At 41.6% G+C, this 17,022-nt stretch overlaps 1 protein-coding gene and 1 non-coding gene across 2 annotated transcripts in view; both read right to left on the reverse strand.

Annotated features, from left to right (window-relative positions):
* Actr2 (actin related protein 2) overlaps positions 1–17,022 on the reverse strand; it is a 34,974-nt gene that overhangs the window by 6,610 nt on the left and 11,342 nt on the right. Inside the window, 5 exon segments of the mRNA NM_001009268.1 lie at positions 1,181–1,326; positions 3,884–4,033; positions 4,425–4,561; positions 8,472–8,544; positions 11,473–11,688. Of these exon segments, the coding sequence (NP_001009268.1) occupies positions 1,181–1,326; positions 3,884–4,033; positions 4,425–4,561; positions 8,472–8,544; positions 11,473–11,688 (722 nt within the window).
* Positions 2,287–2,392, reverse strand: LOC120096761 (U6 spliceosomal RNA). Its single transcript, XR_005493602.1, has one exon. It is a non-coding gene; the product is annotated as a U6 spliceosomal RNA (small nuclear RNA).

Genomic DNA, 17,022 nt, shown 5'->3' on the forward strand with positions numbered 1-17,022 from the left:
AGACCTATTTCTAATCCAGATCTTTTAGATGGGAAGACTCACCTTTAGTGTGGGCCACACCCTGTCTGCTCGAAGTCTATATAAGAGCATGGAAGGAGGAGGCTGCCCTCTTTGCCTGCTTGCTCTCCCCTCACTAACAAGTCCATTCCTTCACTGGCATTGGAGCCTACATCTTTGAGATTTCAGCTGATCCTGAAAACCTGTCAGGACATCCAACCTCGTGGACTGGATTCCTGAACTAGAAGGCAGCCACTGTTCGATTAGCTAAACCACAGCTTATAAGTTGTTCTAATAAATCCTGTGTGTGTGTTTGTGTATGTGAATATATGCATATTCATGAATATATACATACATATTCATTCTATACGTTTTGTTACTCTAGAGAATCCTGACTAACATAGGGGTGTCATAAGTGAAAAGTTTAAGGAACCCTGACATAAATTATGGTCACCATTACAGAAAACAGTATAGAAACACTCCCCAAAACTAAAGATGGAGCTATCAAACAATTCAGCAATCCACCACTAGATACATATCTCAAGGAATAAAGAAATGATAGACACAGTAAAACATCATTCTCTCTTAAAAAAAGGAAACCTTATGATTTGTAGCGATGAAGACAGGCCTGGAATAAATTGTGTTAGATGAAGCCAGGCCAAGTCTGACAGTGAATTCAGCAGCAGAGAACAGAATGATGGTTACCAGGGACACTGAGCTGGTGACTGAATCGAGGAGGTGCTAATCAAAAGATATGCAATTTCAGTTAGATAGGAGTCCTATCACACAACACAGATTCCATTTGAAAAGATACTGTATATCTGAAAAGCACTGAGTTTGAGGCCAGCCTGGTCTAAAGTGCAAGTTCCAGGACAGCCAGGGCTATATACAGAGAAACCCTGCCTTAAAACACAGACAAACCAAAAGCAAAACAAACATTTTGTTCTTATTATTTTAAACCACGTCTAGATGTGTGTGTCTGCACATTAACCCCGTGTGCATGACCGCAGGTTCCCACAGAGGCCAGCACTGTGAGTTACAGACGCACGATTGTGAGCTTCTGACATGGGTGCTAGGAGTGGAGCTCAGGTCCTCCAGACAAACAGCAAATACTCTCAACTGCTGAGCCGTCTCTGAGGCCATCCATGTTTTATAAGTGACTTGGAAATGCTGTCTACAGTACCTGGTATCAATGTCGGCTGCCTGGATTGTGTTAAAAAGCAATTCAGCAACACCAACCCCCTCAACATTGATCAAATGAGGCTGAAATAAAGCTTCTGGTGCTTCAAATCTTTCTCCTCCAACCTTAATAATACGTCCATCTGGAAGCTACAAACAAAATTATCAGGTGTTAGTCAGCAAAACCACAACTCCCAGCATTCTCTACACAGTGATTCTTTAAACACATCCGTTCTGTAATCAAAATTATTTAAAAGCAATAAAATTTCCTAGTTTTCTGAGGTGAAACAAAATAACTCAGATGATGTTAGCATCATACTCTATTGTTTATTTTTCTAACAGCTAGCAATGCAGTCAAGAAGAGACAACATCTTAACAAAGCAGAACACAAAAAATGACTCCCCAAAATTATCCTTTGATCTACACACGTGCATATACACACTTTCTTTCTTAAAAACCAACCAACCAAGCAACAGCAACAGCAGCTGGGCTGGTGTATAGCCTGCAATGCCAAGTCTTGAGGCAAGAGGATCACGAATTCAACCCCAGCTTGGGCTGTTACATATTGAGACATTATCTCAAAACAAAAATCTTAAGAACACTGATTTAGAATAATGTTCATGCTACTATGCCTTAAATAACTAAGCGCTAAGTATAACTCTAACTTAAGTGCAGACTTGGACAGTCCAGCGTTTTACCATGACTTATGCCTGCTTCCCTCTGGTCTACACGGTCTGTTTACTGCTCAGACTTAGAGATGTTCCTGCATCTGGCTCCAAGCGCTGAGACTGCAGGTGGCCCACCATGCCTGCTGTCACTGAGTTTGGGGCTAACCTATATACACAGGTGGGCCTCCAACTCAGTAATGCTTCAGCCCCACATCAAATTTACTCACGTCACAGGTGGGCACCACCATGTCTGGCTTTTGGGTTTTTTGTGGGGGTGTTGGAGAGGGTGAAGGTAGGGTTAAGATGGCCTGGCTATTTGTCCAGACTGAGCTTGAACTAATTCAATGACTCCCCTATCTTAACCAAGGTCCAACACAAGGTCAAGTCTGTGTGTGTGTGTGTGTGTGTGTGTGTGTGTGTGTGTGTGTGTGTGTGTGTGTGTGTGACTATGGAACGCATCAGGAATCTGTGTCATCCTTGCACAGGGCCCATGCTAACCTTCTCTACTTCGTTCCAAGTTTAGTGTATATGCTGCCGCGCTCTACCACTGAGCTAAATCCCCAACCCCAACAAATCAAGTCTGACATTGCCAGTTCTCGCTGGCTGGCTTTATGCCACTTCCTTCAAAGCAATTAAGACTGAACATTAGGATCATAAACCACCAGGACAAATCTAGAGGTTACTAAAGGTTATAAAGTACATTTTTATTGTACCCTTCAAACAGCACCCTTTTTTGTGGAGGGCAGGGATGAGATAGGGGTCTCTTTATCTTGGCTGGCCTGGGACTTGTGATAGAGACTAGGCTGGCCTCAAGCTCAGGGATCCCCCTGCCTCTGCTTCCAAGATGGGAATTAAAGGCATGGTCTCTGACAATATTTTCATTCGTTTTTGACTTTTAAGACAGCTATTTACCCTTAGCTGGCCTAGAACTCATGGAACTCATACCAAGCTAGTCTGTCTTATTTTGGAGGCCCTGTGAGGTTGGTCTCATTACTTCTTGCTACTTCACTGATACTGTGGCACTCTCGCCTCGGTATTCCGAGTGCCTCTATTACAGCATGTGCCACCATGCCCAGCACAAGTGTTCTTAAGCCCTGTGATCCAAGTTGTCACCAATCACAAATCTGTGCAACATAATGGATTTTAAAGTAACTCTGAAACCAGCCTGGGTTCTAACCCAGCTTGGGCTACAGCAAGACTCTGTCTGAGAGAAAAAGAAAAAAAATCAAAGCATAAATATTTCCCAAAATACACTGCTTAGATGATTAGCTCCATGACACTACAAAACCCTGAGGTCCAGGCGGAAACAATGCATGACTGCGGGGTTGGGGATTTAGCTCAGTGGTAGAGCGCTTGCCTGGCAACGGCAAGGCCCTAGGTTCAGTCCCCAGCTCCGAAAAGAAGAAAAAAAAAAAAAAGAAATGTGCACCACAATGCATGACTGCAATCCCACCATTTGTGAGGCAGAGGCAGAAGGAGACTCTGTCTCAGAATAGTCCAACAGTCTGAGGAACAGGCACACCACACATTTTCACAAAGAGCTGGAAAGTCATGCAACAAAGGAATATTAATGATCTTCATAATGTCTGACCATTATAATTGTGTTCTATTTTTAGAACTCTTACACAACATCACAGAGAAATAACACTATACAAAACATGTTGAGATATATTCTGAAGATGCTAGAATCTTAAATATGACCTCCAGTTCTAATTATATTCCAATTTAATTCTTGCTTTAGTTTGCAATACATGACCTCCCTAATAACTAAATCACAGAAGCTTAACATAGCAGGAGATATTGAAAAATCATATATAAACATATTACGGTAACTCAAACCAACAGTGCCCACGTTAGGGCTGAGTACACATGAGACCCTCAGTATAATAATATAAATAAAATATAATATAATAAATGAAATGTAATAATATCAAAAAAGGTGTGTGAACAAACAAGCCAAAACTCTGGAGTCCTTCAGTGACATTAGTACCACAGATGCCCCTTTTCAACTCCCAGTGTATGTTACACAGGATACTTACAGTGTATGACTCAACTAGCACTGTGGTCTCTAAGGCCAGCTTCTGCTCTTGCTCAATATTGTAACCCACATAACAAAGTTTTTCTTTAATCATGCGAACTGTCTCAAAGTCAGCAGAATGGTTGAAGGCATATCCTCGCAACAGCAGCAGCTGGTATATTAAAAAAAAAAAAACAGTAAATTAATAATCTATGAGAATGAGTTTCACTGAACAAAAGTTAGTCCCCTGGGGGATAAAGTGGCTTGGACAGTAAGAAGCACTTGCTATTCATATCCGTGACAGACAACTTCAGCTCAGTGCCTGGAACCCACAGCAAAGCCAGTAATGGTATACTGGGGTGTCTTCGTGTGGGTACGTGCCTGACAGGTGCAGAGGGAGGCGGTAGATCCCATGGGAATTAGAGTCACAGGGAGTGGTGAGCTGGCCACGACGGGAACCAAGATGTTTCTCTGCAAGGGCAGTATGTGCACTTGATCGCTCTAAGTCAGTAAACAAACTAAAGGGAAAAACCTAGCTTTTATGATATTTTCCTCTCACTTACCTTGATAAGATACCTGGTAATATCCCTCCCAGCAATATCCAGCCTCCTTGTAAGGTGAGGGAGGGAAAAGCCTTCATATACTGGGCAAATGTGAGTGACACCATCTCCAGAGTCCACTACCACACCAGTCAGTAAACCTGCACAAGAACAGAAGGTTTGAGTAAATTCAGAAAAATCAAAGAGAGAAAGTTTCAAAGGTAGTAGAGATGCCACCCCCAGAAAAGTGGCTAGTAAGTCTTGGAGCCAGCACTTCCTTTTCTCTTAATTCTATGAGTGTGGGCAATTTGCATCCACGCATATAGATGTATACCATGGGCACGTCTGGTGCCGTGGACCCCCTGGAACTAGAGTTAGACGGTTGTGAGCAGCCATGTGGGTGCTGGGGATTGAACCTGGGTCCTCTGGAAGAACACTCAATCTCCTAACCACTGAGCCACCCCTCTAACCCTGCTTCTTGTTTGTTTTTTCTCAAGACAGATCTCTTTATGTAGTCCTGGCTGTCCTGGAACTCACTATGTAGACCAGACTGGCCTCATACTCACAGAGATCCCCCCGCCTCTGAGCACTGGGACTAAAGGTGTGCGCCACTAGGCCCAAATTCAGCACTGACCCCAGCCGGAAGCATTTGCTCCCTGATGGTTTGCTTTATAGTCTCCTTACAGTGGAGGGGGGGAGCGTGCATGCCATTTGGTGCATGTGAAGCCAGAGGACAACATGGGGAGTGGACGAGGTGGCTCTCTCCTAACATGTGTGGTCAAGGGATGAACTCAGGTGTCAGGCCTGGTGCCAAGTGGCATTACCCAAACATCTTGCCCTGGTGTTTTTCTTGTGAGGTTTTTAGTTCAATCGTGTGCTTTTTTAAGAGCTTGGGAAGAAAGACCTGCTAGTTTCCTTTCCAACTTAATTGCCGGATGCCCTTAAGTGAAAGTTTCTAAAGTATAATCATTAATTTATGGAACTGTAGAAGGATTTTAATCCAGCTACATGGCTACTCTGGCTGGAATACAGACAAGTCCTTAGCATACACCTTTAATCTAGGCCTTTAATTCTAGGCCTAGATTAGATTGTATGGAGGCTAGAATCTTCCAGGACTAGGCCTAGGTCAGAAGGAAGAGGCAGTTAAACCCCAGCAACAATTACTATGGGAGAATAAGTTACCTTTACAGGAAACAGCTGTGAAAAATGACTACTACACAGTTACAAGACTGCATGTGAATCTGCTAAAATCATCCCGTCAGGGCTGGTGCTCAGACCTGAAACCCAGCTCTCAGAAGGCTTGTGATTGAAGGACCAAAAACTCTAGGTCACCTATCTTAAAACCCCCAAAACAAGGCCACCAACAGAGTAACTCTACCTCTCACTCTTCCTCATTTACAGGATGGCTAGAGTTCCTGGACAGTCAGAGCTACACAGTCATCACCATCTCAAAACAAAAGAAAAAATACCATCAACAACAACAAAAACCTCGAGGTGACGTGTGAGCCCGGTGGGTCCCCAGCCAGAGCCTATGAGGAACAGCAAAACTATAAAGAGCGAGGGAGCTGCTGTTTCCTGTTTCCACTGCAAGGATTTGTTCATTTTTGTTGTTATTAAGGCAAGCGATCGTAACCACACCGCCTCAGCAGCCTGAGCAATGGGGCGAGAGAATGGACTCACTGGGGTGTGCAATGTCTGGCCTGTGCTACTGAAAGCAGAAACAGGGGTTGGTGAAGTGGCTCTGAGGGGAGAAGGCACACAAAAGGGAATATATGGGAACAGTCGAAGGAGGAAAAGGAAGGAGAAATGATATAACTATTTCAAAAATTGAAGAGATTAAAAAGAGAAAGGCAGTTTCTTTCATTAAGACTGATTCATAAACTAGGAATATATTCTAAAGTAACTTACTGTGCACTTGACTGGTACGTGTGCTTTCGTTTTATACCCTGTAGGGTTCACTATGGAGCACTAGCTGGCCTACAACTCACTGTATAGACAAGGCTCACTGGAACTCTCAGCCCTCTACATGCCTTTGCCTCCCTCCCAACTGCTGGATGAGCAGTAAGACTCTCTGTGATGTCTTAGTTGGTTACTACTGCTGTGATAGAACACCACGACCAAACACAACCTGGAGAGAAAAGGGTTTATTTGGTTCATCATCAAAGAAGGGAAGGACAGGAACTCAACCGGCCAGGGACCTGGAGGCAGAAGCCCTGATAGAGATTATGGAAGAATGATGCTTACTGACCTGCTCCCTCCTCCTCTTCCCCCTCTCTTCCTTCTTTGTGTTGCCCTGGCTGTCCTGGAACTCATTCTGTAGACCAGGTTGGTCTCAAACTCAAGAGATCCATCAACCTCTGCCAGAGGGTTGAGATTAAAGGCGTGCACGACAGCCCATCTGCCTTTACTGTAAACAGCAGGTGGGACATGTAGCAATGGTAAAAAGTTAATTTACAAAAGCAGAGGCTCGGTGAGCTGCCTGGTGGGTACCTTGGAGACTCATATGTAGAAGCCAACCCAGAGCAGGAGGAAGAGGACTCCGAAGCCCATGAAGAGTGAGGCCATCAAGGAAATGAGGAGCTCTTTGTAAATATCACGCATGAGAGCCCAGGACCACCAGCCTAGCTTGGCACCACACACAATGGGCCGCCACCCAACCCCAGTCAATCACTAATTTAAAGTTCCCTTCAGGCTCTGCCTCTAGCCACATCTTACAGAAGCATTACTGCTGCCGTCGCCCCCTACCCCCCCCCCCCCACATACACACACACACACACACACACAGGATTTCTCTTTGGAGCCCTGGCTGTCCTAGAACTCCCTCTGTAGACCAGGCTGGCCTTGAACTCAAAGATCCACCTGCTTCTGCTCCTGAGAGCTGGGATTAAAGGGTGGGCCACCACATTTTCTTAACCGAGGTTCCCTCATGTGTCAAGCTGACATAAAACTATCCAGCACACTAATTCTTTGAAATTTTTAAAGCAAGCAAACCAACAACAACAACAACCAAGCCAATTCTGAAGACAAATTCTGTTTTTCTCAATAAAGGTTTTACTTTAATTTGCTTATTCTTATTTTGTGTACGGAGGTGTTGCCTGCATGTGTGTTTGTGTAGTACATGCCTGCAAGTGCCCAAGGAGGCCAGAAGAGGACATCAGAACTGGAACTACAGACAGTTGTGAGCCACCATGAGGTGCTAGGAATTGAACCTGGGTCATCTGGAAGAAAAGTCAGTGCTCCTAATTGGTAAGGCATCTCTAGTCCCTCTTAGTGTATAAAATTTTGAAATGGTTTAACAGGAAAAAAAATACACTAATTTTTTAAAAACCCAATGCCACTTTCGATGAAGCAAGTGAATGTAAATGGCACTTTTATGACAGATGACAAAACCTGTAACCATGGGCGGGTAGGTGGCTCAGTAGGGAAATCGCTTGCTACACAAGCATGGAGACTTGAGTCTGGATCCTCAACCAACATCCACAGGAAAACCAGACATAGCAACACAGGCCTGTAGTTTCCGCACTGCAAAGTGGTGACAGGAGGATCCTGGATGCTTATGACTAGGCATCCTAGTCAACCAGTGAACTCCAGGTCAACTAACAAGAGAAGCTGCTTAAAAAGATGTGGAGAATAAGAAAGACACTGGTATCAACCTCTGGCTTCCCAGTATATGCATCCCTGCGCGGACATGATGGACACACACAACTGTAAAGTCTTAAAGTGGGATCGTAGCAAAGTAATGGGCTTTTCAGGTTTTTGATTGCTTGATTAAACTTTATTTACTTTAATCTTATCTGTAATAGTGTTTATCTGAATGTGTGTCTTTGCACCAAGTGCATGACGTGCTTGGAGGCCAGAAAAGGGCCTTGGAACTCTGGAACTGGAGTCACAGATGGCTGTGAGCCTCCATGTATCTATCCACACAGAAAAGCCTGAGCCCTTCACAAGAACATCTCTTAACCACTGAGTCAACTCTCCAGCTCCCTAGTAATGGACTTTGGTGACAAATTAAGTTTCTGTGGCATATAGTATTTGCTGAATTAATTTTCCTAACAGTTAAGCTTTACTTACCTTGAGCATACAAAGTCAGAACTGCTTGGATGGCTACATACACACCAGAAAACTGGTAAGTTTCAAACATTACCTGAAAGCAGAAAGAGAAGAAAAATGGAGGTGGTTTATATAGAAGTCTATATGCATTCATATATTTCCTTCATGATCGAAATGCAGATTCATTGGTTGATTAAGGCGCCACCAAAGGACCCTGAACATCCATGCTAACCAGTTCCTTTTGCCCTTATAAAGCCTACCTCTAACTCCAGTTACTAGGGCAGATCTTGGTAATCACAAATAAACATGTGAGCTGAATCTCAAATCACTTCTAAGTGCTACAAAGACTTCTGAATATATTATAGTCAGTGGCTAATCAGTATGAAAGGAAGTTTCACACAAAATTTCGTAAACTGACATTACTAAAAACAAAACAAACCCAAAACAATGCACACCTGCCTGGGACCAGCAAGATGACTCAGCCAGTAGAGACGCTTGCCACCAAGTCTAATGGCCCGAGTTTGAGCCCTAGGACCCACATGGTGGAAAGAGAAAAACATTCTCACGGGTGTCCTTTTACCTGCCACTCATGCGTGCTTGTGCACTCTCACACAGACACACAGGAAAAGGGTCAATGTAAAAAGAAATCAGATTAAAGAAATAAAAAGACATATCTTCTTAGAACCAGAGAAATGGCTCAGCAGCTTAAAGTTCAATCTCCAGAACTCACACGGTAGAAGGAAAAACTTACTCCCCATAAACGTCCATACGAGGATGCGCAAGTGTGCACATACACATGAACACACACCAAATAAATAATGAAGAAAAAAGAAAAGGAGAGAAATATCTGTTTATTTCCCCCAAGCAGGGTCAAAACTGGCTCTACCCCCCACACCCCTGGCAATTAAAAACAAATAATAAAAGAAATAGGATTGGGATGCAATTCAAGAGAAGAGCTCTTTCTTGCTTGAATTAGACTCTGGGTATGATTCCCTAGCAGTGGGAGGGATGGATGGATGGATGGTCGGGTGATGGATGGATGGATGATAGGTGGGTGGATGGATAGATAGATGGATAGGTGGGTGGATGGATGGATAGATGGATGGATGGATGGATAGATGGATAGGTGGGTGGATGGATGGATGGATGGATGGATGGGGGATGGATAGATGGATGGGTGATGGATGGATAGCTGGGTGATGGATGGATAGATGGATGGATAGATGGATGGATGGGTGATGGAGGATGGATGGATGGATGGATGGATGGATGGATGGATGGTAAAACGAGGTGAAGACAAACATAAACAAAAGCTAAGTTGTCAGATGCCAAGGCAACTCAGTTGCCCAGACCCCTGCCTCTACTTGAGCCCAGGCCGTAACTCCACTTCACACTCAACTACACTGGATGCAGGAGGCGTTTTCTTGGGTCCTCTCTGGTCACACCGTGCTCATTCTCAGCATCCAGGTCAACTGAGAAAAATCTTGAATGATGTCTTTTGTTCATCCACTGTAAGCACTCCTTGACTGGTAGGGTAATCACTGAATATCCAGATTTGATAACTGATTGCAATGAGAACTATACAGAACTTCAAGTTGACAACTTTGGAATACCTCTTCATCAGTTAACCTGACCTTCTAACACACTACTCCAGCATTCATTTAATAAGGAAGCTGCTGCTGTGTAGGTATACATCAACAAAATTAAAAGTCCTCCAAATCCGTTATTAAATGAAGAATTCAGCTCCCCTTCTGCCCTGATGTCACTCAACAGCCTTCTCTTCTGCAGGTCCTGCCCTCTCTGCCCCACCTTCTTACCACTGTCTCGTCTCACTGCTTTGGTGAAAAGTACCCTCTATATTCCAAAGACTTTTAAGTTTTTACCTTGAATTCCACATTATTTTCCTGAACTCTTTACACACACACTCTTACACAAAATTGTCATTTCTACGCAGATGTTTAATAAGGACTCAAACTTGAACATACCTAAAATAAACTTTCTGATCACTGCCTGTAAATCCTATAATCCTATTCTGCTATTCTCAGCTTTTTCCTCATCCCTCTAACTACTCAAGCCAAAACTTTCCCAAGTGCCCTCCTCTATTACCTGTATTTAAACCATAAGAAAATCCTTCAAAGTAACTAACGATCTGGTACTTCTCGCACGTCTACTGCTATTCCTGACCCTACCCATCATTATCTTTCCTATAAACACTGTCAAAGTCTCTCAACTGGTGTCTCAACTGGTGTCTCTCTGCAGCATGCTCACAACTCTGCAGTCAGAGAACTGTAAACCTGAGCAGACCTCTTCCGTGCTGCAGCACCCACTGCCCCTCAGCACAAGGCCAGCTCCCTACAGACACAGGCAAGGAAGGTAGTACTATCACTTCTCCAACTTGTTTCTTCAGCCATCTCCTTCCCCATTCCCTCCAGCCACAGCAGCCACTTGCCTGCTCTCAATGTACAGATGCCACACTGGCTGTTCTCTTTGCCTTGGAATGTTCTTTCCCCTACTGCCCTCAGCTTCCTTAGCCTGTCTTTGTTAAACAGCACTGTCACCACCACAACTTCTCACTCCCTAACTTCACTATTTTTCCATTAGAACTATTGCTTTCTAATAAACTACTTAACTCAATCACTTAATTTTGGGAGAGGAGAGTATTCTCCTCTGCTAGCACATACATGTTCACTGTCCCTTATCCAAAATATTGGGGACTGAGAGATTACTGATTTTAGATTTTGTAATATTTGCCTATTTACCAGGTGAGTTCCCTTATCCAAAACTCCAAAATCTACAGTGTTCCAAAATTCAAAGTTTCAGTGTATCATTGACATGATCAAAACATTTCAGATTTCAGATTAGTAACCCTTATCCTACAGTAAGTGCAAAATAATTAGGATCTAGGGCCAAACAATTGCTTTACTTATCCCTTGCAGCCGAAGCAGCAAGAAGAAAAAAAAAATGATTTAACATTCTATCACAGAGATACACATGGATATCATCTCAGCCATCAAAGACTGACCTCGACAATCTTCTCTCTGTTCTTGGTTGGATTCATTGGGGGTTCTGTAAGTAAGATCTTGCAGCTCCTGGTGTCTATATTGAGCTTCTCTGGCCCGAATGTGTAGTCCCACAGGTGCTTCATGTCGTCCCAGTTGCGCACGATGCCGTTCTCCATCGGGTAGTTCACCTCCAACATGGAGCGCAGCTCACTTGCCTCATCGCCAACCATGAGATCCTACAAGGGGAGAGGGCAGGGCTTTAAGATGGCCAGAGTTTTACATAGAGAAAACTCAGGAATGACTGAATTTTAAATTTTCTGGAACTTGCAGATCAAGTTTTTTATTCCAAAGTTAAAAATCTTTTCTTTCAAGAAAAGCTTACTAAGTTTAATCAATATTTGATACAGTATGTGTTTAAATCAATAAATTGACCTTACCTTTTAATACATGTTTCCAAAAGAAGAGCATTAGCACAAATAAAACCCACATTTGCACATTGTGAAGGGTTTGAATGAGGTTTCATCTGTTTCTTTTGCTCAAATGTTCAAAAAATAAGTCCTGTGACATGTGAGATAGCACATCAGGGGAAACTTGAGAAATGCTCAATGCACACATGCACATTTCTTTTCTACCAAAATGATTGACATGAATGTAGATGCAAAATCATAATGATTCTTCATCCCTCTGTAACAACGCATCATACACATATACACACACCCACCAACAGACTTCACAAATGTCTCTATGTGTATGAATTAAAACAGCTCCTTTAAAGTTATCTCAAGGGACACATCTTTAATCATGAAGTATGATATTCAAAATCAATGCTATCTTTCATAAAGCACAATACTTACAACCATTCTCCAATGAGGGCATATTTAAAGTGATCCGCATTTTAAAAAATAATCAAACTTTGTATGCATAACAAGGCAAGCAATATTCTATATTTAAATATTTTAGAAATAGACCTATGTTGATGAATAAGTTTAGAAATTAGTACCAGAAATAGCTACTATTTGGTGTACAGTAACAGGTTCAAATTATGGGGAGATAAAGAAAAGCAACCACAAAACCAGCATGAGAAGATGTAAACGAAACTTTAAAAAAATTATGAACTTTAGAGGTGGGGATATTATTTTAGTGGTAAGAGTGCTTGCTTTAGCAAGTGTATAAGGCCCTGGGTTCAATCTGTAGCACTGGGGAAAAGGAGAAATCAGAACTAGAAATGTCCCAGAAAAGTAATTTTAATCTTTTAAACCAGAATGGGGAGCCTATTAAAAGCCAGATTTCTGGAAAATACACTAATGGCAAAAGGAAAGCAGAGTTCACTATAACTTTCTGTTGCAACTAATTCCTTATAAAGTCAATTCCCCAAAACCAACACTCTTAGCTGCTCAGACTTTCCGAGAAGAAAAGGCAAAGCTAGAAAGATCTCTACTGTGAATGCTGGATAAAAGCATGCTTGGTGATGTTCACTAGTATCTGTAATTTACAAAACACATCAAAACAAACAAAAACCAAGGCATTTTGATGGAAGAGTAGTATGTAGTCACCCAGAATAATAAATGTTTTGTTTTTGAGATAGGGTCCGTCTATGTAGCCCTGGCTCTCCTGGAACGCTCCCTGTAGACCAGGCTAGCCTCAAACACACAGAGATCTGCTTGCCTCTGCTTCCCAAGTGTTAGGATTAAAGGTGTGCCTTTCTAAGCCACTACACCTGGCTTAGAATAATAAATATTAATACTGGAATCTAGATAACAGGTATATGGAGGGGTCTGTAAAACCTGTTTAACATAGCCATATGTGGTAAAGATTTCTTAATAAAAAAATAGGGAAATCTATATGCTACTTTGTATCAAAATTACAGTTATGAAGTAGCAAAATAATTTTATGGTGGGGGGGTCACTGAAAATGAGGAGCTGTATATATAGGAGGGTCATGGTGTTAGGAAGGTTGAGAACCACTGTTTTAAACCCTCCAACAGGCCAGAGGCGTCGCAGTTGGTACAGGGCTTGCCTAGCATGAAAGCCCTCGTTCCATCCGATGGCACACTGCAATCTTAGAACTTGGGAGTTAGAGGCAAGGGGATCAAAAGTAGAAGGGCAGCTTGAGATATATGAAATTCTGTCAAAAACAAACAAAGCCCAAGCAATGACTACAAGGTATGGTGTGGCAGGCACACAATGGCCTAGGGTAGGAAAATGAAGAATGCCTAAGAGGTCAAGCTCAGCTTGGGTTACACAGGGACACCACAGATCAAAACACTAAACAGGGAGTTGGGGATTTGGCTCAGTGGTAGAGGGCCTGGGTTCAGTCCTCAGCTCCAAAAAAAAAAAAAAAAAACAAAAAAACACTAAACAGCCAGGAGTTGGTACAGGCTTATAATCTCAGCACTCAAGAGATAGAGGCAGAAAGGTCAAACGCTCAACACTAATGCTATCCTAGGCTCCACAAGAAGACTGATGCCAGCCTTTTTTCTGCAGAAAACAAAACAAAAACAAAACAAACAAACAAAAAACCCAACAACCAATCAAGCAAAACCTACATCTAAACTCTTCCCTAGAACCTGTCAACTTTCAAATGTCCCTCCTCGCCTTGGAACCAAGCAGGACATGTTCAGAGCAGCCAGCCTTGAGTCTTCACTGTTTCCCACCACTGGACATCAGAACTAAACCTCTTCCACTACTTGAAAACTCAGTGACCAAGACACTGCTCTAAAGTCATGTATACAGTTAAGAGTATATTTGCCAAGAATGATTTTGAACAATGTCACTCTGAACTAGAAAATAGAAAAAAACCTGAAGCTTTAAACCACAATTCTATCCCTACAAGGAAACTATGAAACCAGGGAGAAGCTGACAGGCGTGCAGGTTATAGAGTAAGGTTGTCTCAAAGGATGTTCTTTCTCTCCACCCAACAGACTGAGAACTTTATTTTTATACCAAAAGACAAATACACTTACAATACCAATTAGACATTCTTTTTCTGATTTTAAAAAACTTTAAAATTATGCCTATACTATTCTCTCTAACTACATCTGAAAAACTTTAGTGTCTAAGACAAATGCATGCTCTTTTATTCAGAAAAAAATTAAGAATTTAAAAGACTAACACGGAAAAGTGTAACAAGACGCCAATGTCTGAGATAGTTCCAGCAAGGCTCTGCTTGCTCGCTTGCTTGTTTTAAAGGGGAGGATCTACATAATGGTATTTGTGTGCATGTGTGTATGTTTACGGGGGTGTGTCCTTTTACCTGTAGGAAAGCCTGATAGGTATGTTTTTTTTAATTTATTCTCAGATAATATCGAATGTATTCATCAGTAAAGATGACATGGAAACAGGTTTTCTTCTGTTACTTTTTTCATTTATGATTCATTTGCACATTAAATGTTTACTCAGTTTACCAAATACATCATGATACTGTACTGGCTGCAAATGTATGCACTCAGTATGATAGGCAATGTATAACATCAATCAATAACCTGAGTCTCCAATATATCAAATTGCCCCATTTCCTGTCTATAGGACATAGTACTTCATTTCTGTGTTATACACACCACATTCCATTTTAACTATAACATTCAGCTACAAAAAATAAGGAAAACAATTCAAAACTATGTTAGTAATTAGTTCTTGTTTGGTTCACTGTATGCAATCAGGAAAGTATAAGACTTTATTAGTTGCTACCAAACTGAAGAAATGAAAAGGGTTAAAAATTAAAGTACTAAGACAAAAATAAGGATTCCCCCTCCCCACACTAAAAGGACACAAACCGACAACTACTGTCCCACCAAGCAGAGTGGAAAACAAACAGAGAGCATGTGTGTAACCTCACTTACCATCTTTTTGTTATTCTACTTCAACAGGTCAAGAAAGGTGAAGAGAGAGAAGGTAGAACGAGAGTCAGAAAAGGCCTACATAAAATGCTCACTGAAATGTTTAAACACACAAGCAACAGAGACAAATTAGGCTAAGGTCAGATGCAGTACCACTGTAACTTATGGTGTTAATTATCAGGGCCAAACGAATATGGACAGTAATTACTCCTAACTGAAAATTAACTAAAAGATTTAAATTTCCATAGTCTTAGTCAACTATCACATTTTAGCTAACAAGACATACAAACATAAGTCAATTTTCTATGCACAGGAACTCCAAAATGTCAAACTTTAGTTTATTATTGAATTTAAGAACTTCAATTAAGAAAATACATGGTAACAGCAAAGGCCTAGGTCTGTCAGAGTTAGTTCAGGAGTGTTTATCTAAACCCTAGCATTCATGGAAAAGGAAAGGGATTTAACTTAAAAGGCTTAAAAGAGCAGAGTGAAAAGAACTAAAGTAATAAAACACAGACTGAGACACTATATCAGCAACGATACTGGGGAGTCCCTGGGAAATGTCTCTCAAGAAAACTGCTGATTTCTATTACTTGGCCTTAAAAAGCAAGAAGCAGGTGTGAAGAAATGTGTCGCTTTTTTCGTGTTAGAAAATAAAAATAGCTATATGTTGTAGTTCTCTGAACCTCAAAAATGTTATCATCCATAAAAATGTTTAAAAGCCAGATACTAAATTAGTAAATGAGATATATTGCTGCCACTCAGTTTCCTTCATCACATTACTAGCTACGTTTCAAATTGAAGTTCTTTCAAGACAGAATATGACAGGTGTCCTGATACAGGCCTTTAATCCTACACTTGGAGGCAGAGACAGGCTCTCTGCGAGTTCAAGGCCAGACTAGGCTACATAGTGAGACCTTGTCTCCAAGAAAAGAAAAGATAAAATTCATTCAGTCAGAATAAAAATTTATGAAAAGAGAAAAAGGAATCCAGCAAAATTTCCCTTGAGGCCTTTTCTTAAATATCTTATACTGAGCAAACCATTTAATTTTTGAAACTCACCAAAGGGCAGAATTCACTTTAAGGTTTTTAGAAACAAGCACAGAACCTCAGTTTCCGTGTTTATTTTTATTCATCATGTACCCGTTCTCTAACTCCCTAACAGAGACCTAGAGCACAGAAATTTCTATCAGCAATTACCACCAACTCTCGCCTTCCTTAGCGCCTCAAAGAAATGTCCCAAGATGTACACCCTACTAAGTCTTGCCAAAGACTGTCCCAACAGGACCAACAATGTTAACTACCCACAAAACAAACAGAACAAAACAAAACAAAAAAAAACCCATTTATTAAAAAAAAAAGTTCCTAAACTCCAAACTGTGTTTCTGTAATTTGAATCCTGGCCACCTTCAGAATTTAAAGTCAATTGGTGATCTCTAAATTACTCTATTTCTTAGAAAATAATGTGATTCCTGCTTGAATTCTAGTTCTGTGGGAGAAAAATGTGTTGAGTCTCTCGTGTAAAGTACTTAGGCTAATGGCAACTCGCCCCGTCTTCCGTCGGTAAGACCAACAGCAAGAGACCAAATAAAGACTGGCTTCCTCCAGCATGTTAGGAAAACCCAACTGTAAGGATAGGAAGAGGAGCCAGGGTCCAGACCTCTGTGTTTTCCTATCTCACTCTATAGAAAGAGGAGGGCCAGCCTATGACAACATGGAGAGAAAGCCTCAAGTC

Source organism: Rattus norvegicus, chromosome 14, assembly GCF_036323735.1.
Source record: "Rattus norvegicus strain BN/NHsdMcwi chromosome 14, GRCr8, whole genome shotgun sequence".
Lineage (NCBI taxonomy): Eukaryota > Metazoa > Chordata > Mammalia > Rodentia > Muridae > Rattus > Rattus norvegicus.